Raw genomic sequence first — 25,107 nt, 5'->3', positions numbered from 1 at the left:
TCCAGTTCATAGTTAACTGTGTTAAACAGACTCTAGACTTCTAGCTTCCCTGTTCATTGGAGACTGCTGATTAAAAGAACATGAATAGTGTGTAGTAGAATATCTTCAATTTACACATATAAATAATCATTCATGGCACTTGTTTATTTGTAGGAAACATATTCAACTTGCTTCTCAGAACATTTTTGTTCCTTCGGCACAAAATGATTGGCTGGATGTGGGTTGGACTTCATTAGGATAGTTCTTGCTATTCAATGGGCCTGATTTATTTAAACTCTCCAAGAATGGAGAAGATAGACTATCGTGGAAGAATCTGGGTAATCCATTTTATTTGGCAAATGGTTACATTACAAGATTGATGGATCACCCAAGTTCACCAACCACAGTCTATTTTCTACAGCTTTTTAGAGCTATGGTAAATTAGGACCAATGTCTTATATAAAAAGGATGAGAAATTTACCCATAGAAGTTATGTTTCACAATCTCATTGCAGAGCAATTTATTGTGATAGATTTCAGCATTGCATGACTGGTCCCCTTTTTATGTACCTTATGTGATTTAAGTCTTCTATGAAGTTGTCCAACATATGAAAGTAGAATGTTTAAGCTGACAAACCAGTGAAATTGTGATTATATTGTTCTCAGAGCAGTTGTTAAATATCTCAGCTCATTTCTTTGTGTTTGAAATGTGCTGTTTAGAAAAAGATTTTTTTATGTACTTCACAAAGTGAACATTTATTTTCTTAATTCCTCAAAGCCAGGTTATACAAAACCGCTGAAAACTCACTGAGAACTTTAAACATTTGAATTAAGACTTACTTGGTTTAAAAATTGCTTTTTAATTGCAATTTTAAAGCCTATTCAAAGGCACATTTTCTTTTATTTGAGGCCACAAGGAGTAACAAATGGTGTAGATTTTTTGTGTCATGCAGCAAGGAACAGTTGTGTTATACATTGATTTTAATCCTTCTAAAGTCTGCTAGTAACCATTTATTTGCCTTTTGTGCATAATTTAGAAGCATACAATTACAGATAAAAAGCCATACTTATAACTTTTTTGATTTGTATGGGATGAGTATGGAATGGATAATCATTACACCTGCAGCCCTGGGGACCTGTCATGTGTTCACAATTGCCTTCCACATTCTCATTCCTACCTAGTGGAATTCGGTAGCATTTTGGTGACTTCATTTAAATATCTTCTGACATCCAGACCCTTTGGAACAGTTGACAAAGTAAACAGGAGAAATGATGGAGGAAACTCAAAGCAAACTCATTTTAAAGAGACTTTGAGTAGGAAAAAAATATCCAATAATAGCTGAAGGACATAATGTTTTCATGATGCCTTTTTTATCAGTGAGATCTGTTTGTTGTAAGTCAGCCTTTCTCAACTTTTTTATATATGGGGAAACCATTAAAATCCCTTTCAGGTTCTCCAGGAACCCCCGCTATAATTTCATTATCCACAGCTCACAGTATTTATTGTGGTGGTCATTATTAGTATTGTTATTATTAAACACTGTTTAATTAGTGCCAGCATAATATGCAGTGCTGTACATTAAATAGAAATTGTAAATGACAGAAAGATGCAGACAGTGACACAGGAGGAGAGGACCCTACCCCGAAGAGCTTACATTAAGAAAATGCCTCTTATTTTTGCACAAATCACAAATTGCTCACATGATCCCTGGCAACCTCTGGAATCCTAGTTAAGAAACACTGTAGGTAATGCATAAATTGATCTAACAAACCCTTGGTTTGATGACCATATTCATTACAAAAACTGGAACAGTAACCATCTGATTAGGCTAGCAGACTTGGACATAAAGGGCCTTATTTATTAAAGCTCGCCAAGACTGGAGAAGATAGTTTATCATGGGTGATCTAGCATTCATGGAATGGATTTCTTAAAATAGATTTGCTATTAGTTGACAAATGTTTTAAACTGAAGACCCTAGGTTTGCACAATCACCCACATTCTCCCATCTTCTCCAGTCTTAAAGGAGAGCTTAGGAGAAATAAAGACAATTTTCTGTGTGTCCCACTCACAAACGGGTATAGTTCATCATGTAACATTTGGATAATATTGCTACCCTGTCCTGGATACAGTAGTCCTGGCCTGGTCACCAACCTGTTGGGTGTCTACTTTGATTTCTGCCTAAGCAAACTAGGCTCCTTTTGCACAGCAAAACTGTCCCTAATTGCATTCCTCATACATATTTTGGAGACTTTTATCATGCTTTCACTGCCAAAACCATGTCATCATTTCATCATGTCATTTTCCACATTTTCACAATTGTAGACTCTCTGTCATAGCAGTGTTCTTTTTATGTATTTGATGTAGCTAAAGTGTCATTTTCACAAATAGTTTACAAAATGTTTACACTGTAATTATTCATTATAACAATGCATATAGATAAGGTGCAATATAAAGTTTCTTTAAATAAAGCTGCAAAACAACCTGCTTAGATGTTCTGTATATTTAAAATACCATTTCCACCAAACTATTATAGCCTAAATGACCTGGTTGTGGTAGAGTGATCCTGTATGCACATACTAAGGCTCAGTCATGAAACTGAGACGTTAGCAGCCAACCTTACGGCATGCTTGCGGTGCTCTCTATCGAAAGAGACTAGAAGAGTCAATGTGCCCCTAAACACACACTGTGTGCCCCATCAGATGCATGAAGGGGTTCTGAACCCCAATTGCAACACCTCATCAGAACTGTTTTCTTGTAAGCAGTTTACCTATCAACCACTAGATATGATCTAGATATAGTGATGTAACACTTGCACAAAAACACATTTTGCATAATTATTGCAGTATTATATCATATATGATAAAGTGTGTTTTTATCTATTTTTATTACTTAGTCTAGGGATTGATTGAATACACAAAAATACAGATTGCAGCAATCATTTTGTCAATCATAAAATACAATTATTGATATAATCTGATTTTTTAAAATTATCATAACCCAGTGAAGTCTCCCACAATGCAAGTTCAAAGTTTTACTAGAAAACCAACTGCAGGCACTAAGGGAAGCACAAATGAAAATTGTGTGTTAAGTAAAATGCTTATTTTTGCTTTTTTATGCTTACTATGCTCTTTAAGCATAAATACACTTATTTGGAAGAACAGTAAATATTTTCTGTTTCACAGTTAACTTCCTATCCAACATGGTTAACTTCAAAGGATACTTCAAAGACTTGTCTACAAATACAAAGCATATGAAAGTACACTGAAGCAGACTGTGATTCATAAATGTTTGCTGTTTATGTTTAGATGGTGTTGCATGGCTTCCTATTATGATTGTCCCATTTCTTGTACTGGTAATGATACATGACATTGCACAGACATAACAGAGTGTAAAATGTGCTGGAATTCTTACAAGATGTCTAGAGTGGCAGATCTGAACCTTTTCATGTCACTAACTGAGCACTGTAACATTCTTGTAATTGTAAGCACCTTTATAATAGGAAACTATTTAAGGCTTCACCTGTGTTAACAAAAGACAGCAATATTAATATTAATATAACAAAGCTGGTCCCTGCATATGTAGAACAAAATACATTTTATAATAACATTTGATATAAAATGTTAACTTTTGATGGTCTGGCTAGCAAACAGCTGCAAGAAAACTGATAGTGTGATGTACAACGTGGCACAGCGACAACCAGCAACTGATGACACACTGACTATTATACAATCGGGAAAAAACAATACTTACTTAGGGTTCATTTACACCAGCAACATTGGGCTGCATTACAATTTGCCTTATGTCCTATAAGGACATGCTCATGCCAACACAATGTGTTCTTGTGCTTTAAAAAGACAAAAGTATGCAAGTATGTCTTATTGCACTATAACACATTGCATATGCAGCATGCAAGTAAAAAAATAGCAACAGTTTTTTAAAGGGTTCAAAAACACAGAGTAGAACGAATGCAGTTTGACAGGACAGCACAGCATGACACAAATTACAAAGCTGAAGACATATATTCATTCTCATCTCTATTTCATTAGACTCCATTAAGCTTTGTTCACACTATGGGCCTGATTTATTAACCCCCCTAGTGTTCTAATTCTGTCCGTATTTCCATGCAAAAAGCGTTACATTTTTTTGCATGGAAATTTATTTTACATTGTAGGCCTATAATTCTTGGGTATAACTCACCGAAATATGTCCAATATTTATTAAATTTAATATAAACTTTAAATAAAAAGACACAAAAATAAAAAAAAAAGTGAAACATGCAAGATAACTGTACAGTAGCTTGTATATTATATATATAATATAATTATATATATATTATATCAAGATTTCTTGGTATTGAACTCAATACAGCTTTTTTGTAATAAATCCAATACAAAATATTTGAATTTCCTGCCACTCCTCTCGCCCGCACTGACGCATGCACCAACGTCACCGGGAAACCCTGGAGATTGTCTCTGTATTCGTCGGCTGAAGATCGGAGGGAGAAGACGTCCCGAGGACCTGTAGGGACAATGGAATAAAGTATTGGGTTTTTTTATGTTTAAAGGGACCCCGAGTGTGACTCGGGATTACCCCTTTTTGCATGGAAAATCCACCCCGAGTCAAACTTGGGATTAGTGCTGGGGGGGGGGGGGGGGTTAAAGCTCTCCATGTTTGAGAGGATACCCTTTCATCAGTGAAGCTGGGTGACACAGCAAACCTGGAATGGATCTGGTCCAGGACTGAAAACGTTTGCTAGAAAATAGCAAATGTCTTTTAAGAAATCCATTCCAGGTTTGCTAGATCACCCATTTTTATTGATGAAAGTGTATCCTCTCCAGGCTTGCAGAGCTTTACTAAATCAGGCCCTATGTGTGGTACAGTGCAGTATTGATACACAAAAACATCAAATATTGCATATAAAATCATGCCTGACATTCTCACTATATGCAATGGATTGCAGTGCATTGCTACAACACACTTCCGCATACATTCCTGTCTGTTTTTGTGCACTGCCCTATTCAGTGTAATAAATGGCCTCAGTGTCACATTGGACAGCATTGCACTTTGCTGTGTGTTGCAGTATAACGTACAGCAAGCCAGTCTTAAGGTTTGAATGAAGCCTTATGCCCTGAAACATAATGGAGACATAATCGTCCTGTCTGTTTTGTTAGGTGTAATTGGATACACTGAATTTTTTTCCACCAAATATTAAACTCTGAGATTGCATGTTTTCTTAAGGACTTGAACAGTGTTCAGCTGTGAAATATACCTGTTTAAGTTTTGAGATGCAGAATCTAATCATTTATTGGCCAACATTCACATTTTAATAATATCACTACACTGAAGGACCAATTGTAGCTGTGAATAGGGCATAGGATTGCCACTGAAACAGATGTGAGCATTATGCAAGCAGTGACTCTTTGTTACCTATCAGTGCCCCCCAGAAGGCAAGTGACACCTGCTATCAAGCTGCTACTTTATGCATATGAATTCTTAGATATTCTTTCAGTCCATGAATAATTCAGTCCATCGTCCAATCATAGCTGTACCATTTTTAGTATGCAAGAAGCGGGTTTATGTAATGATCCTTCTGCTATACATTATGCATTTTACTACAGGCTAAATGGTTTTACATTGACCACATGAGCATTTGTGAGCAAAATGGGATAATCGCACAAGTCAATTACACTAATTCCATGTACTGGATGACTGCAAATATTCTGCAGTTACACAAACCTAATGTATTGGATACTGAAACAAAGTTTTGTTTTAATACAGATATACCACCTATAGTACCTAAGTTTTACAACCTTTTATGGTAGCCTAGATACCCTAAGTATGATTGTGTATAATTATCATTGATAACCAGTTGGTAACCCTAAAACCATCTATTAACTCCCTGACTGTAAAAGCTTTTAGACTGCAAGTCCGTTAAAAAAAAACTTCAATGACTTCATGTACTATTACCTAGGTATGATTCATTTGCTGTCCAAACATTGTTACAGGGTTTTTATGATATATTTTTGTGTAACATGAATATTTATTAATACATATTATTATAATAATATGTAATAATATGCAAATACTAATAATAATTGGAGCTATTATAATTTAGCTTTTAGCAGTAAAGAAAAAAAACGCACACAAAGGCTGGTTGATTATTGCTACAAACCAATGCCTGTTGCATTGTGTTGTAACCTGTTAAGCTGGTTTAACTGTACAGGTTGACAATCGAAAAAACGTCCATCGATAATCCGGTTCCTTCAGTTTCCCGGCATGATTTTCGGATTGTATTTACAATACAGGGACTACAGTATACTGTTTGGTCTCTAATGTTTTTCTGGCACTGTTCTGCAGAAACAGCTGTTAGGTCTTGCTTGGTAAACTAAATACACGTTGAGACGTCCCTGCTGCCTGCTCCCTGGAACTGTGTCAGATGTCCGCGGTGCTCCGAGAGGAAGGCTGGCCAATGTGGGTAAGTATAAAAAAAAAAATGTGGATATTTCAAAATTCCGACACTCCTCTGGCCTGGAGGTTTCCGGATTTTTTAATGTAAACCTGTAGTTGTTCAAGTTTTGCATCTCCAACTTTTAAATCAGTGTTTCTTAACCTTCTTACATGGGGGAACCCTTGAAATACATTTCAGGTCTTAAGTTATTCCTGCTATAATTACTATATCCACAGCTCACAGTACATTAGTGTGATTGTCAGTGGGAAGAATTCCTATCACATTGCTGGCCAGTGCAAAGAATGTCACCAGATAGCCAAAAGATCAATAGTGTCACTGACCTGAGAGACTCATATTGCTGATTACTCGGGTAACATCTAGGAACCTAGGAGGGAAGCCTAGGGATCCATGGAACGCTGGTTGAGAATTGCTGATCTAAACCCATAGATTACTTTGAGTTTGTGTGTTTATGCCAGTGGGCAAAAAAATACTGATTTCGCCAAATGGATATGCATTGGACAGAAATTTCTATACAGAACCTCTATAGGCCAATACTGTGGCTACCACCTATTGGCCATTGCTACCACCTATTGGCCATGGCTGAGTTGATTTTAAATAAGTGATCTGTTTGATAATTGGCTCATATGGATGGCACATTAAGTTAACCAGGCTTTTATAGATTTCATATAACTATACAAGGAACTCTACATGCTCAGTTATCTGGGAAACAAACATCACAGGTGTGATAAAAATCTATATGTGAAAAATTAAAAAAAAAGCCATTACCAGATTCTTTTGTGCTCCTGTTGTGTTTAAAGTGTGACCTTGCTTTTGATGGATGCTTAAGTAGCTGTTTTGGTTCTCTGCTCCAACATCAACTTTCTATCACAGCACTAATAACATTTACTCTAACTGCACTGTAAATCCTTTCAACAAATTTACTTTCACCAAGGGTGATAAATATAACTATTATAAGCAGTGCTATCAAATGAACTCTGAAAGTGAATTGCAGGACTGCTTCCAGAAGGTTAACTAAAGTAATAAGCATTTGTGAGTGGCCTGACAGTAGTAAAACTCTAATTAATGTTACATTGTATTAATACCATATGCTAATATATTCCATGGCTGTTCCATGTCTTCATCTTTGTCTATAGTCGTTGGAATATTTCTCTTATTCAGTAGCCAATGAAAATATGTAGTGTTTTATCTGAAGCCCATTCCTCAATAACTAAGGAAAGGGTTTAGGTATGACTTGGTAGGCCCGCAACCAAATCTGGGAATGCTATACACTGTTTTCTGTATTTAGACTATTCACTTGGAAAAGTGAATGCACACTTTGCAAAGTGAATACTCACTAAGCTTAGAAAAAAAAGCTTATTGTAATAACCGATAGAATAACCTGTTTAATACTACAAAGAAATAGGCTTAAACTGGAACACAGGCCAAAATAATTTTTCAGTTTATTCAGTCCTAAAATATTGAACATCCCCACCTACTTAAGAGGAAATCTAAAATTGTAGTGGTTACATTTTTCTGTTAAGAAGCATGTTCTAGGGACACTTTTTAAAGGGAGGATAATTGTAGGCCATCTAGGGCAACCTAAACCTCCTCCCATTGCCATTAACATTAAGATAAAATCCCAAAGGCGAAACAAAAATAACAGTCTGATGTTTTAACCCTTTCCCACTATATTCAAAACAAGAAAAACTTTTTAGTTGTAGGTAAAGCTTTACTAGAATGGAATTAGAATACAAAGTACATGATCTGGAGAGGCTTGTAGCGGAGGACGACAATAAATGGGAACAATATAAGTTAATGTGGTCTGCATGGGACTGGTTCAAGGAATCCACCCAATTCAAAAGTTCTTTGGCATTAACCTAAGCTAATCAATATGGGAGTATCAGTATAGTTCATATTATCTTGAAATGATACGTACTGCTATGATAGTTTAAATGTGCGCTTGGCCAGTCGGGCGCTTTTCTTTTTGATATACCTGATATCCAGAGACGAGTATATTAGTTGATACACTAAATGCATGTATTGGATTAGTTTCGCTATTCCAATTAATACTGGGGTATTTGTTTTTCTTGCTCTTTTTAGACATGTATATTTTATTGTTGTATCTCCCCTTACCCCAGGTTTATATGTTCTGGCGGACGTATAAGCACTCATTTGCACTGTTAGACAATTGTTAAATGTAAAATTTCACATGTGTTTTCACACTGTTTATACTTGATGTGACGGGAGACGTTTTGTCCTCCCTTTTTGCTTTGTTCATATACGTGATATTTTCTTTATGTACTGACTTTTCAAACAATTTTAATAAAACTGATTGAAACAAAAAAAGTACATGATCTACACTGTAGTAGACTATATATAGTCTAACTATTAATTTCACTTTTTCAGGGCTGGATTTACACTGAGGTCGAGATCGCCACTTTTTGAAAAGTGGTGATCAGGGTGTTTTTTTTTTTTAAAGCTTATCTTTATTGTAGCATATAGTATTCTCCATTTTCATAGTGAGGAATGCTTTCTGGGAAAATATATACAGACCAGGCTCTTTGCCTCTCAATAATTATGTCAACCACCATCTTTCAGTAGTGATCTTTTAATAGTGTTACTTTCTTTTGCCGCATTACAAATAGACTCTTTAGCATCCTTTACATTCAAAGAAAAATAAATAAATGAGTCAAAAAATAAATAAATGATCTAAAACTCAATTTGTTGTACATAGTTCCAAAAAACTATCGATGCAATCAGAAAAAGAACCTAAACCTCTAAGCACACACTATGTACCAGTACTAGGGATGATTCCTCAAAGCACCTTTGAGGAGCTGAACAAAACCTTTCAGTGTGATGAAATGTAATTTGTGCTGAAAATGAAGATATGGTGAAAAAAAAAAGATAGAATTTTTCTCAACATTATCAAAATCAGCATAAGTATTAGTATAGTTTCATTTGTAGTCTATATGGAATTTAAATTTAGACATTCCTCATCATTCTGACTCCCAAACATGATCGACATTATGTCTTTTCTTTTAATTACATTTGCTGACCTGACTTATGATTTCATGATTATTAGATTATATTTCCTGCATGAGACCATCGCTTCTCTTCATGAGGCGGCTCTGCTGTAATTGGTTCAGCAGCCGCCACCCGGTTGACATTGCCAGTAATTCCCAGGCGTGTCTTGGCAGGCTTTGTTCCATTTCTGATAAAACTGATGTCCTTAAGATTTCACTATTCATATGAGAATCACATTCAGCATAATACGTAACATGTTTTCTGTCTAAACCTAATGTTATTAATATCATGAATGGACACAATACAAATGTCTACTGGCCTGACTAGTAAAAAAAACTTGTGTGTATACAGCATTTTATTGATATAGAACACATCCAAGTTTACATATTTGCTCTTTTAGAGCCTTTAGACATTTTCAAGTATACATTTTTTCTTTAATAGTCATTTACAATTTTCCTTAATAGTCATATACAGTTATTATTTGACTGGAATGGAATATTGCTGGTAGTGGTCTGAAATTGTACACAGCAGGCAGCATTTCTATTGATTGGTGGTTGTCAGAGGTCCCGACATCCACCAACCACTGGGAATGCTGCCCAACATATATATTAGTTACTGGAAATTCGTTAGGAAAGAAGGAAAGGGAAGGCTATTTGAAAGGCACCCATTATTCAAAATTATAATTGAATAAAAACATAGCTTTATTAATTAATATTGGTACATGAATAAAACAGTAATATGCATTACCTGCATTGCATATGCATTACAAAAAACATATAGTACAAATAGATAAAATCACACTTTGATATTGCTATGTTTGTATAGAAAAGAAAACAGTTTCCTTCTGACATGTTTTACCCAGAAGGCTTCCTCAGGGGATATGGGGAACCAATAGCAAGCTATAAGTGCAAAAAAAGTTGGCTTAGTATACATAATCTTATCAACAGTGAAAGTTTTCTAGTGAATTAATATGTACAAAATAATATGTCTAATTATAAAGAAATGTGGTTTCCATACTGAGATACTTACAATTGTAAGTGCAAAATCAAGCTTTATTACTTTAATAAATTGATTGGAAACCACATTTTTTTATATATTTCTTTGTATATTTAGACATAGTATATGTAAGCTATGCATATTACTGTTTTATTCATGTACCAATATTAATTAATAAAGGTAGGTTTTTATTCAATTATAATTTTGAATAATGGGTGGCTTTCAGATAGCCTTCCCTTTCCTTCTTTCCTAACAAATTTCTAGAATATTTGAAGGCTAGGCACAATACCGGTCAACCGGTTTACCGGGGCTAATTGAAATTGCCTTCTGGACAGTTTCTCTTTTGTGATAGTGGTATATTAGTTACTGACATTTACTAATGTAAATAGTGAGCAGTATTACCATTGGCTGAAGGTTGCTAGGTGCTGTGCCACCAGTCAGTGTGAATAGTGTCCCCTATTTTACATTGGTAACTGTGCTACAACCAGTTAACTACATTGTGGGCAGCATTTATTGGCATTGGTCCACAGCAAACAGTTTCATGAACATTAAAGTTGATCCTCAAGCAAAAAACTCTTCTAGTGGCTCCCCTACTCCTTTCCCTATCACCATCACAACTACTCCTTCCCCTATCACAACTAATTGCTGAAATTTAGAAAAAAAATGTCCATTTTTATTTACCTAAATTTATCTCTAGGTCTTCTCTTCATTCTTGTTTACATTCATCTGGGTCCTTCAGGTATTCATGTCACTCTGTGGGTGGCATGGGCACCTAGGCAATAGATTTAGGCAAGTATATTTTGCAGGGCAAGAGCACTACAAAATGCATGGGATGAGTTGAGGTGGGGGGGATTTTGCCCAGAAATGGGTTGAAAGAATGCTTGTCAACCTGTAAGAATTCCCATTAATAATTATAAGTAATATTTATGGTAAACAGTATATAAAGGAGTATTCTGTTATATCAAAGTTAATTTATTTGTTGCTTTCTTGTATTTTTTAGGTTATTAAAAAGGATACTGGATTTTGGAGAGACTTTGGTTTTGGAATGACTTGTCAGTACCGCTCAGATTTCATTAATATAGGTAAGATGAAAGCATTATAATCGCCTTTATTGTGTATATAAACGTGTATTTCAGAAGTCCAACTGGGACATAAAATTATTATTATTATACAGTCTGGGATCCTTTCTGTTCCTGAAGCAAATGTTATGGCAGGCTTCTTTTCAGTGCTGGCCAAACTCCTGATATTTCTGTTGATAAGATAAGGATCAGGGTTTAGGTTCGATGACCAAACTATTTGGCAAACATCACAGGTCCAACTAGGCTATTGTTAGAATTATGATTAATATCTTTTATTTATATTGTGTGGTATATTACACAGTGCTTTACAAGGTCAATAGTCTTGTCCCTAACTAATTATATAACAAACATTGCAGGGAGCATGGTGCCATTTTCTGCTTTTCTATTAATTTTTACATATCCAAAATAGATGTAAATCTTAAATAATTAACTCAGTTTAAACATTTTTTTTAAAACACACCGACCTGTCCCCCACTCCTTCCTGGGCACCAATATCTTCTTCTCTTTCAGGATACCTAATCTTTGGCAATCTTGACTGGCTGAGCTGGGATTGTGTAGGGCTATGTGCACACGTGCAATATTTGTATCGATCATGAAAAATCCTTTCCAACGACTGCACGACGCATGAACGAGTGCATACAGCACCGTTCTGTCCTATGGAGAGGGGAGGGGGAAAACTATAGAGCATCACCCCGCTGCGCTCTCACTTTACTTCAATTACGATCATTCATCCATGGATCCGCCAGGGCAGCCGTTCGGACGATGGACGACGATTGCTGTACACATGTAAGATTCTCGTCCCATATCGGCCATTAACCAATTATCAGACGAGAACAATTGCACGTGTGTACCCAGCCTAACTCCTATAAATGCCCAGCTTGGTGTTTTTTTTGTTTTAAAGATAGCATACAGGCAGGTAAGTAGGTTTTGCAAGCAGAACTATAGTTCTACTTTGACGCCTACCCCCAACTTGCTAACCTGATTTACACTAGAAACACCACAATCCCTGAAAATGCCAGGGAAAAGTGGACATCAGTGGCAGTGGAAGTATATTATATATGGTAAAGGGAGAGATGGCAAACAAGTTTTTAATTAAACCAAACTTGTCCTTTAAAGGATGATATATTGAATATATAAAAAAATATAATAATAGTACATTTTGAATATGTATTTTATGAGGGATCACCTAATTTGTGTCGCTTCTTTTTAGCATACCACTGGTAATACCAAAATCTGCTAGCACTTGAGCATGTGTATACGTTCAAACTACTGTATGTACATACTAACATGTGTTGTTTATTTTTGGATGATTTATACATACATTATATTTATTCTGCAGGTGGTTTTGATTTAGACATCAAAGGTTGGGGAGGAGAAGATGTTCACCTATACCGCAAATACCTTCATAGCAATCTCATTGTGATCAGGACACCAGTGAGAGGTCTTTTCCACCTCTGGCATGAGAAGCGCTGTGTGGATGAGCTGACTCCAGAGCAATACAAAATGTGTATGCAGTCAAAGGCCATGAATGAGGCTTCTCATGGACAGCTTGGAATGCTGGTGTTCAGACATGAGATTGAAGCTCACCTGCGCAAACAGAAGCAAAAACCCAGTATGAAAAAATCTTGACACTTTCAAAATACATGTTTGTTCCTTATTCTATCTCAAACACATATGGCAGAGTGTAAACACATGAGCACTCAATAAGATGAAGAACAAAAGACCTGTGAGGATGACATGCTGAAGGTCTACACTGAATGAAGTTACAAGATGAAGTGGAAATGATCAGCAATGAAATATTTATTGCTGGCATTGGTGTTGCAAAAATATAGGGACATAAACAGCTTTTAGTTTTTTTCATTTGCGTACATGTGCACTAAAATTGAGGCACTATAATAAATGTGCCACAGAAGGGTATGAAAGCAAGTAAAATATCAAATGCAGAGCAATAGTGGAAATATATAGCTTTTCTACTGAGCAAAGAGAGCCCAGAAACTTCTGATTTTTGTTTTTGTTGACAATGCAACTTTTGTGAAACCTGACAACGTGCTTTGAATGTACAGAAGCTTTCAGAGAAAGTATTACTTTGATATGATTAACCTCGGTATTTTGCTGTAACATTTGCTGCCAAAACCAAGCCATATCAATGGAATGTCTCTTGACAGGCCGAACATTAAGTTCAACATTTTTTTTTATATTTTTGTATAGACTCATAAAGTTATTGCTGTCTTTGTGCCTACTGGGGAGCTTTCTCCTCACTTTCTGTTCTGTCTCCATAAAGGGGAGATTTCCCTAATAGGGACCAGAGCTGTGAAAGCCTGACAGCAGATCCGTTCTTCACTTTGGCTTGAGTTAGGTTTTAAAGTGTAATTAAACCCACCTCCTCTTGGTACCTCATCGGCATCAACATCTTTGGCTGGTAAAAAGGATCTGTGGCTATCAGGATGAAGTTATGGGCAGAGAGCTCATTCATGTACACAAAGCTGTGCATGTTTTTTTGAGTTCAATATGCTTTTTGACGAAGTCTGCAAACAGGCGGATACATTTTCAATGGCAATAAAACTATTTTTCAGTTAATTTCTGCTTTAGGCTACATTAATATCAAATGTACAAATGGTTGTGAGGCATCTATGTCCTATCCAAGTGTATAGTTCTTAGTTTTAATGCTTCTGAATGAATGATGAAAACAAATAATGAAAGCACAAGTTAGTGTATTGTTATCCCTAAATAATATTTTGTACATTTCATTGCCAGTCTATGTAAAAAGAAAAGGTTTACTGCAATAATATCAATAGTAGTTTTCATTTAGTAGTTTTCATTTAAATGCCTGTTTCCTATACTGGTTAAATCAGCTGCAATGCAGTTTACCAGACAGCTAAGAGACAAACGTTTTAGTGTGCAGTTACATAGAATATGCCCTTTGTTCCCTGTCAATGGCTACACACCAGGAAGAAGTGAGTCCTATTATTATAAGGCTATTATTACTTATCATCACAATCACTGGGTCTTATTTTTCAAAAGAATCTTGTCTTTGAAACTGTGAATGCCTGACTGATCGCAAAGGCAGATAGAAAAGCAAAAACCTCCAATGCACACTTTTTGGAAAGTGCACTATAAATGTTAACCAAGACTTTAGGAGATGATAAACATTTGTGTGGTTTAAAAGGAACTAACTTATAGATTACAATAAAAGGAGGAACCTATAGAAGCATTATGTTATTTTTAGGTAGATAATAACATTGCAGCACTAAAAGTAAAATTACAATTATTCATTTCCCAGCCATTGTAATCAGGATCCCACTCAGGTTAATTGGTTCATTTCTTAAAGTCTTCAGCAAATGGAAGTATATTGTGTTTTTTAAGGGAAAGTATAGTGGATAGATAGATAGATAGATCAGTTCAAGTTTAACTTGTATACAAATTCACCAGACATTCAGTTTTCACAGTACGCTGGGCTATCTGATAAAGTCAAACAACGTCCACATGCAACATTTTTTTAAATAAACTATACAAAAATGTTGGAATGTTAGGTCACTTAGAAAACCTATATAACTGTGATATTTTTGCTACAAAATACAATTTCCATTTTTGTTAATTTACGCAGAAGGAAAATAGTGCGTTGATTCCTGATTTATTTAATAGAATTTTAATTACGTTAAAAACAAATTAAAAAGTAGCACATATCTCTGAATTGTTTTACCTAACAAAAGATTGTCATTCTGTTTTGTCAGTCTGGAGTTTCACGCAGCTTTACATCTTCACACAACTAGGTAACACACCAATTTTCTGTTTTAGTTATAATACTTATTTGTCATCAGCCTTCTCTTTGGACAATTAATAATCATCATTCATCATCCAGTGATCAGACAGATAGTACAGGATGCTGAAATAATTGTTGCACTTGACTGGTTTTGTATTGCAAGCATCTTAATCACAAGACTGGCAGAAGAGGAATACAAATGATTTGGTTTATGTTAAATGTGTTTTTGTAAAAGCACTGCTTTCTTTCTAGAGGGGCACTTAAAATGCAGGAGATTGTAAATGGATACATTTCCTGAAAAAGTATTAGAAATAAATGCACATTGAACAGATTTACTTCTATGGCTAAGAAACACTGCCATCTGCCGTGCTTTCTACACATCCTCTAGAATGGAAATTATTCTATTCATGTGGCTTTATCTGGTCACATAGTGCAACTCCCAACAAATGGTTTCAATCACAGTAAATGGCATTGTGATAATATAAGTCCAGTATTACTGCATATATTCATTAGTTATTCAATATTCAAATATTCATTATTAAGTGATTTTATTTTGACACAGGCTGGAGATCATGGGGATATATTCACACATCCGGCCTACTAGATGACTGAGTTGATAAGGTGCACAGATATAGAAAAGAGAGTTTTATGCCTTCATTTATCTCAACATAATATAATTTTTAAACCTATATTATAAACAACTGCCCATTTTTCATTGAACATGTTTTTTTATTGATTGGCCATTTATACAGATGAACACCGGTGACATTCTTTGTTGATGAAGTTTTCTGTGATCATTATTAACTAATTCTTCAGATCTCCCAGACATATACATAGAGAAATCCATTTTAAATTTATCTAAATAGGTTTTGGTTCATTTAAATGAGCCATACATTTTTGCATTATTATAAGTTCAATCTTGTATACTATACATTTCAGCCATTGAATTGCCTAGGTATAGAGGCAGTGCTGTGATTTACTAAAGGAGTTTACACTGTTCATTTAGTAAAGTGAATTATATTTCTACAAGGGGTAATTCACTTAGCTCAGTGAATTGAACTGATTACTGTGTTCATTAGACTGGCACCTTGTTTTAAACCAAAGTCTGCCTTTTCATTGTAACAAATGTTTTTTTATATTCGTCTTCAACAAGGTCCCTTTGTTTCAAAGGTAGTTTGTAAATAGTCTGTTTTTATTGAATGGATTTGAGTTGCTTTTCCTTTTTGTTTTTAGCAGTTGTACATGTGTAATTTAAATTATGTGTATATCGATACATACATATAAAACGTCATAATGGTGGTTTATGTCTGTCTGTTATAACATTGAAAACTCCATTCCTGCTCATTACAATAACACCAGGCAGAGCTGTGTTATGGTAAATGGTGGGAAGCCCTCCCAATGGCTGCTGGTTGTTCGGGAGCATGATTTTGCTGGTTTACATGTTGTAGAAAATATCAAGAACAGGTACTCCTTCTTCTTAGTCCAGAGCATTATGCCTAACATCCAGCTCTGTAACACATGTACATTAGGTGGCCTGGTTGGTTTCAGTGGGCTTGTGTAGATCAGTGATTCATTTAAAACACATCTGAGCTTAATAAGTATTCACTGACAGATGCATTTGACCTGCAATTGACCTTCTGCTGTCCTACATTTGCTGCTTCAAGAAGGTTTTTAATCTCTATCGGTTTGTGTGGACATGTAAAACCACTTGAAACAAACGAAAGTCCATTGACACAGACTCTTATACCAATGATCCTGTCCACATTTCCCTTCATATCTGGGGATGTTTTTATCCTGGGTGGGGAAGAACTATCAGTTGAATATAATAATAATAATATAATTGAATTATTCCAGTTCCAAGGAACAAGACTCACCACATATTCCTGTATTTTACCCTCGTGAACCTGTAAAAGACTTTTCTGTGACTGGTCCTCCCTATGCCTGGGTGTGTTCATTATTTGACAGATGTAAATACAAATATATTCATTTATAGTTTGTTCTGTTTATTGAAAAACTTACATAATTCTGTAATAGGAAATGTATCTACACAACTAGAGCCCATACGCTCACATCATTTGTCTTCCTTTAGGTTATGCATCTTTTATTTTTTAGTGGACATTTTTGGTTGATATGGATAACAACTCCACCGTTCTTGTGGCAGAATGGTATTTTGATGTGTTGGTTTTTTTAATATACTGTCACGATTCTTTGTAGATAAATCAGAGTTGGTCTTTCATTGCAGCTGATATGGTTTTAGGTCCAGAGTTTCAGCTAATTTTAATTTTGTATTATATTTGATCTAAAAATTGTGGCTTCACCTAATCTATGGCTGAGGCCATACTTGGTTGTAAAAGATGACGATAGCTATAGTCCTGTATTTTGCCATGCCAAAGTGTTACTTGCCAACCAACTGTGGCATATTATCTGGCTAAAGCTTTCTAAAAGGCCTATGGGCCTGCCAGTGGTTAACTACCTATACAAAAAATGACTGGCTTCTCCAGTTCTGTAATAACTGTACAGACTTGTAAAATAATTGTAATAGAGACAGAAATATATATATATTTTTATGAATGATTCATTCACTGCTACAATTTTATGACTGCACTCTGTTTTGCCTACAAGAAAAATTGCTGTAATACCTAGTTGCAAAATATTCTTTTAAACAAAAATAAATACAATGAAAGCTTTATATACTCCATGTTGATATCTAAAATATTTGCTTTAATTATGTATGAATAATTTATTCCCCCTTAAAAAAGGGGGCAGACGTTTAATTGTTCTTTGCTATATGTTTGAATGCTGTTTGTACTAGAATCAGTTATTATGGCCTACCTGAGGCTCGCTGGGAAATGACCCGGTGCAGCTGTTTGTAATTTATACTTAATATGACTGAACTTGTCCTTTCATTTAACCAAATAAATATGTTTTTATTGATTTAAGCTGTGTCTGTCTGCAAGTGCAGATTCATTTAGCTAGAGGGCCACTTCCAAGAGAATTTTGGTTGCCCACTAAACAGATGGATCAAATTGTTTTCTATGGTATACACTTCAGAAGTGTCATCCAGTACCATACCAATTAAACATACCTCCTTAAAACTTTACATCAGCGGTCACCATTTCTGACAGCAGGGCCCGGTAACATTGCCATGGCCTGGGAAGGGGGGTAGGAGTGTGAAGAGGGCCGTTCCCGCTCCTACTGTCACACTGACTCGCTGCACAGCAGTATAAGGAGGGCCACTGGCGCTCCTGGTGTCTGCAGTCCTGTCATCAGTCTGCAGCCATGAACACCTAATGATTCAAGAGTACCTGTACTGTAAAAGCTGTGCCAAAAAGGCAAGCAAGTGAGAATATGCTAGTCATCAGTTGCCTGTGGTTCCTTTGCAGCTGATCTTTTATGTCAGAGCTGCCCCACCTGATGGTAATTTGATTTTGATACATGATAAAAAAAATATTCTTGATCAATGGAAACCATTTAATTTGTTTTGAAACTTCAGCTGAGTGAAGATAGAGTTTCTGCATTTTAAATAAAGATCAGCCAAAACTGTCTTGTGGCTGACCTTATCATATTTGAACTAAAGAAATGAATGTTGAGCACAGCTAGAAAGAGATTATTCAGGAAATCTCATGATGGTTTGAATTCTGGCCAAGACACAATGTGCACTCACAAAAACACGCCGTTCAGTTAATTGCCCCCCCAGGACTGACCTTGGTGTGTGTGGCCTACTAATGTTTGGTTTCACCTGAGAAGATGGTGATTAATTAATTTGACTGACCAAAGAGTAGTGTCTGTAGGAAACTTAAAGTAAAATGGTGTAAGAGATTACATGAAGTTAGTGACATCATTGTCCTAATTAGGGGCCATTGTTCAGCTCTGAATATTAGCATCAGCTTTAAATCCTCAGAGGAGGTCACATGCTCCCCTAAATGTGAAAACTTTGGAATTTGTGATAGATGAGTATGTAGGTTGGTGGGTGGGTGAACTAGTAATCCTGTAACTGAACTGTGGATCAGAGTCTCTTTAATGGTGGCTTGTCCAATGGTTAACTTTAAACACTAAGAATAGAAGATTATATGGTGTACCACATCAGAAGATTAGAAAAGACTTTTACCCTCTTCGTTGCCTCCAACGTGCTACAACTATATTCTAAGCTGAGCCCTAACTATGGGTCTATGGATATCTTATGGGTGAGGAGAAACCAATATGGAATTTTTGCAATGGATTTATATTACAGTTACATTTATTTTTGTGAACTTGTGAAATCCTGTGTTTTTCTTATATACATCTGCCACCTAGTGCATGAAGCATATAATCACATTTTGGCTGGAAACTGCCTTCAAATACACTGTTTGGTTAAAAAGATATTTTTTCCAGGTTTCATCTTAAAAGATTGTGCCAATGATGACCTCATTCTGAATATGAAACTGTATCTAAATTTGAAAACTTTAAGGCATAAAGGCATATAGCAGGAACAAGCATCCAAAATAAGACTCAGAGTGAATCCAGAACTGCTAAACTATTTGTGTCAAGGATGACTTAAACTGGAATCAGAGGAAATGGTGTACTCAGGAAAATAGCAGCTAATGCATTAGGAATGTAATATGTTCACTTAAGTCAATGGGCATTTATTATATGCTATATTATATCACAGGCTCATTCTAAAGTACTATTTTAAGAACAATTAAAAAAATTACAACATTAAAACAATGCAAGGCGATTTGCTATTAGTATTTACCTTTGTTTATTGGTTTTATTGCTGTTATCTTGTAACATATACCTGGATAGCCTACCAGTGCCACAAACAGTGACCAACTCTCCTCCACAATGGGCTTTAGTTGGTTTTGGAACTGTTTCTCTCCCCATACAAGCCTATAGGAATGCAAAAGCAGCTTGAAGCAGTTTAGAGGGAGGGCAAAGGCACCTGCAATGAATTCTGAATGAGCTCAGAAACTGAAAATAAAAAGGAGGAAAAGAAGTTTTAGCTCCGGATAAGGAAGGGATTATTCACTGTAAGGTCTGTGAAAATGTGAAATAGGAAGTAGTTTCAGCAACTACTATAGATTGCTTTAAGAAAAAGCTGGATGTTTTTCTAGAAGCACAGAATATAAGTGGGGATTAAGGCTTTAAAATAAAGATAACAGTGACTGTTGATCCAGGGAACATTCGATTGCCTTATGGAATCAGGAAGAATTTTTTTTCCCCCGTTGGAGCAAATTGTACCGGAGGGTTTTTTGCCTTTCTCTGGACCAAGTATGTCTTACAGGGTTTTATATCTGGAATATGTTTTTGCCCTAGTGGTTGAACGTGATGGACTTATGTCTTTTTTCAACCTAACCTACTATGTAACTATATAAAAAGCACGCTGTATTCGCCTAAGCCTGTATTCCAGTACTTTCCAGGCAAGCCAACTATGGGCATACATTCCCTCTCCATCTCTTCCAAAGGGGAGGCAGAAAAGTTAATTAACGATTAGGAATGTTTAATGTGCAATGTAACATGTATACTGAAAGGGATAGAACTGTGTAATATGCAAATTACTGTATATGGTGCAAGGGTCAGGAGTTTTTATCACACAAAGTGCAGAGCTTGTAATATATAATGAACCAAGTACATGAGAATTTTTTACACATAAAGTACAGAGTTTGTAAAGCATTGGGTGCAGGGGTCAGAAGTGTGTACTGCACAAATTACAGGGGTAAGTTATCTGTAATGCACACGATGCACTGGGGTCAGAAGTATGTAACACAGATTTCCAGGGTCGGGAGTACATAAGATAAAATGTGATATGTTAAGGGGTAAAAGGTGCATAGAGTTTAGAAGTCGGCAATATATAACGCACACACGAGTGCAGGTTTTAGAAGTGTGAACTTACAGTGATCAAGAATATGTAATATACAGTTTGCAGTGAGTGGAGTGTGAAACTTCTAATGCAGGTTTAGCATATGTAACACACACAGCAATTAACAGGGTGCAGAGGTCAGGAGTATGTAATGTACAAATTGGTGTACAAAATGCAGGGCTTGAGTATGTAATGTAAAGTCTAATGTCCAGAGTACAGCAGTCATAGGTACATAACATACAACACAGTATACATATTGTTGTGCCATATATTGCTTACATCTGACTGCTGCACTTTAAACATTGTGCACAGGGTACTTAAACCAAAAACACTCAAGTTTATACAACGTATGGCCCTTCAAGTTTATTCCCCCAATACTATTGTGCCATCCATGAGAAAATTGCCACTTTCTCTTCTTCTTAAGCAAAATTCCCTGCACCTCTGGCAAAAACTTTAACCACAGAGTACCAATTCCCCTAATAATTGAAATATTTTCCCCTGTCCCCCAGTTCCCTCAGTGCAAATTCAACCTATCCCATTTCTGCAGCACAGGTTCCCCTTCTAAAATAAAATCCTTCCCAAGATCCAGTTTTCATACCCCCAATACTCTAAGCAAAAATTCCACCTGAAAAAAGCACCCTCCTTCCTGGGACACACACTTTTTCCAAATAAAATCTTTTCCAAGCTAAACAGATCAGGAATGACTGCCAAGTATTCCTATAGAGGAGAGCACAGGAGATTACCTCTTGCTTGTCTTCCCCTATCTACACAACTTCATTGCATGCCATCTTTTTACTCATAGATCTTAGGGTTCTACCAAAACTCAGTAATCAGACATCTGGCCGCTGCTGCCAGATCTTGTATCTCAGTATACTGGAGGCAACAAACTCCTTTCCCTTTGCAGTGTGGTTGTATTTGGAGGATCTCACGCCCAGTATAGGTTACCAGGACCAGGCTTTATCAGATCTGCTACGCATCAAGACACTTTTTAGATTATTCAGATTAAAGGCATTACCTAGACCTGGTCTGACACTAGTATTCATCGTTTTGGAGATCTTTGGAATCTTCCAGGTCTATGTGTTTCAGTGGCACTAATTGATTCCCACCAGGGAATGTTTGAGTAATGTAAAATTTTCTGTTTTACAAATAGAGCCCAAAGTAGCTGCTGTTTTTTTTTTTAAATTAGTTTAATACCAATGTCATTTTTGTAGAAAACAATTACAAAAGCTTTCTCTGCTTTAGAGCATTGATCTCTTACAAAACTTCATGTACACAGGGTCTGTTTGTGTGTTTGTGTTTGTGACACTGTTTGTGATTGATTTATGTTATTTACAAAAAGCTCTGACAATTTTACAAAATAAATGCACTGCAATTGTTACTTTTCACAAAACCTAGTCTGTACATAGTCAGTATTCGTCTGTCATCTGAAACCCCTATTTAATGTACAGCGCTGCATAATATGTTGGCACTATATAAATCCTGTTTATTATGATTAATAATAATAAAAATAGTAATAATAATAATAATTAACAATTGGCATCATGATCTTTTCAACTAAAGTGTTTTTATGCTGTGCACAGATAAGCAAATGTACTTACTAAAAATGTCCACAAGGTGGTGCTGTGTTTGTTTTAATTCCCAATAAATAAAAGTGTATTGGGTGAATATTGTAAGTAGATGCATGTTTTTAAAACAATGTATTTGTATATTCACCCATGTCTATTTAATATCAAACTAAATTCACCCATCTCAATTTGTGCTTGTTTTATTTTATTGTTGTGTGCAATGTCACTTGAAAAAAAGGGTGCCTGTTAAAATGTATAACTCATTTATTGTCTATATGTTTCTATGTTTTACAATTCACTCACAAGGCATGTCGCTGTGCTACAATGGTATCAAACATATAACATTTAACGTATAAATCTGTTCCGTCCAATTGTTTGCAAATTAATATCCGCTTTTCTAGAAACCTACACCGGGGCTAATCTTGGTTTTTAATGTTTATGTATTTGAAATATTTAAAGTGCAAAGATAAAAAAGATAAATATAATGATATAATTAAATATCATACTAAAACGTTTTGATTAAGGTCTATATATAAAATGGAAGTTATAGTCATGATAAAGCATTTTTAAATTGTGCTATTTTGCACTGTGAGTAATAACCTTGTCTTTTGGTGTATGTGCTCTATTTATAAAACAGTATATCTGACATTCTCTCAAACATTTCCTGTTGACATCAGTTACTGTTACTGAAACACACGGACCTAGAAGATTCCCATGAGGGAATGTTTGAGGGATTGCCTGATTCTCTGTTTTATAAATAGACCTTTAAATGAGCTTTCATTGTTTAGGTCCGGAGAGCACCATGGTGAAATATGTTGAAGAGTGTGTGAAGAGGACATTAGTAGACCAGTGTAGGAGTATTGAGAATGCTATGCGGGGTATTTGTGCTTGAGGTCAGGAATACATAGTGGGAATAGGTTGTAGAGTGTTCTGAAGGTTACCTATAGTAACTTGAATTTACCGTGTTGGTGGGAAACCAGAAAGAGATAGAGATAGATAGGAAATGGTGGCAATGATAGAAAAGGCTTTCTGCAGCATTCGTGATAGACTATGCAGGTAGAAATCTAGTTACAGAGTACTATTTTTACTCATTTTGACGTTTAAACAAGGCTTTCTTTATCCAGTTTGTCTGCATTTTACTTTCTAGATGTCTTTAACTGTAAGATTTATAAAAAAAAGGCTTGCAAGCTACTATATTGTATAATCTAAATTTATTGGGCTTGATTTATTAAAGCTCTCCAAGAATGGAGAAGACAGAATACCATGGGTGAAACTGGATGATCCAGCAAACCTAGAATGGATTTCCTACAAATCATTTGCTATTAGTTGGCAAATATTTTCAGATATGGACCAGATCCATTCCATGTTTGCCAGATCACCCAAGTTCTCCTATGATAGTCTAGCTTCTCCAGTCTAATAATAAATCAGGCACACTGTAGATGTGCTAATGTACATGATACATTTTAATTACTTATTTTTTTTTTTATCCCCAGCCAAATACTGTGCAAATAGGAGGCTGCTAATCTTCTGGCATACAGCGGTCATGTATACCAATACTTAGCCCATCCTTACAAAAACTTTGATTCACAACAGGGTCTTAGCAAAACAAACATCAGGGTGAATCAAGGACAGAAAGCACTAATAAACCAGATACATTTTTTTCCAAAGAAAGGACTAAACAAAAACCAATCATCAGTAGTGGATATTGGAATCACCTATTGCAGAAACAATATCTGAATTATCTGCAACTCTGACTATTTGTATTCATGGGCACTTAGATATCTTTCCCATTACAAGTACAGATTGGCATGAAAGAAGCAGTTGCATAGACAGAGAAAACACAAAGATTTGTTCCCTAGTAGGAGCAGATTTCTAAATAATCTTTCTTCATTGGTTGTTATCAATAGGTTTTCTTATAGCTGAATTTCTAAAGAAAACAAGTATTCTCTTATTTCAGATACCACTAGGATGGAAGGTTAGTTTACACACTCTGCCCCCTCACCAAACCAATTCTCTCAATGCCTAAAAAGAAAAAAGAATACTTACCCCTACCTTTAACATCTTTGTGTGACATCACTGTTGTTCCAGATAAATCCCATTGGAAAGTAGAGAGGACACAATTTTTAACAGGACGTGAAAGTCCAGTCCATTGTAAGAGAGTCTTGTCAAGTGTTTTTTCTACAGGAATCTTCCAGGAGGAATGGAATTGTCATTGACATCCATGCACCATGGGCATGTGACAGGGATAAGGTAGAGATGCAATTCCTTTTTTTTTTCTTTATTGATACATTTTGCAACCTACTTGGTGGTTTGGGTGGGGTGACTGCAGAGATTAAATGGACCTTCCATTTTAAAGTAGACACTTTAATCTTTGTATTCAAGTACCCAATGGTAATCAATTAACAATTAAGACATTTTTG

The 25,107-nt window shown here is 35.7% G+C and overlaps 1 protein-coding gene across 3 annotated transcripts in view; it reads left to right on the top strand.

Moving 5' to 3' along the window:
- The window catches only part of CSGALNACT1 (chondroitin sulfate N-acetylgalactosaminyltransferase 1), a 193,570-nt gene extending 175,345 nt beyond the window's left edge, over positions 1–18,225 (top strand). For all 3 annotated transcript variants that reach the window (XM_072405281.1, XM_072405279.1, XM_072405280.1), the window contains 2 exons: positions 11,448–11,529; positions 12,866–18,225. In XM_072405281.1, the coding sequence (XP_072261382.1) occupies positions 11,448–11,529; positions 12,866–13,155 (372 nt within the window). In that variant the 3' untranslated portion in view covers positions 13,156–18,225. The remainder of the gene's footprint in view (positions 1–11,447; positions 11,530–12,865) is intronic.
- The last annotated feature ends 6,882 nt before the right edge of the window (positions 18,226–25,107 follow it).

The sequence above is a fragment of the Pyxicephalus adspersus genome, chromosome 3 (assembly GCF_032062135.1).
Source record: "Pyxicephalus adspersus chromosome 3, UCB_Pads_2.0, whole genome shotgun sequence".
NCBI lineage: Eukaryota > Metazoa > Chordata > Amphibia > Anura > Pyxicephalidae > Pyxicephalus > Pyxicephalus adspersus.
The sequence above is the reverse complement of the archived record's forward strand: the minus strand, read 5'-3'. Positions and strand labels throughout refer to the sequence as shown.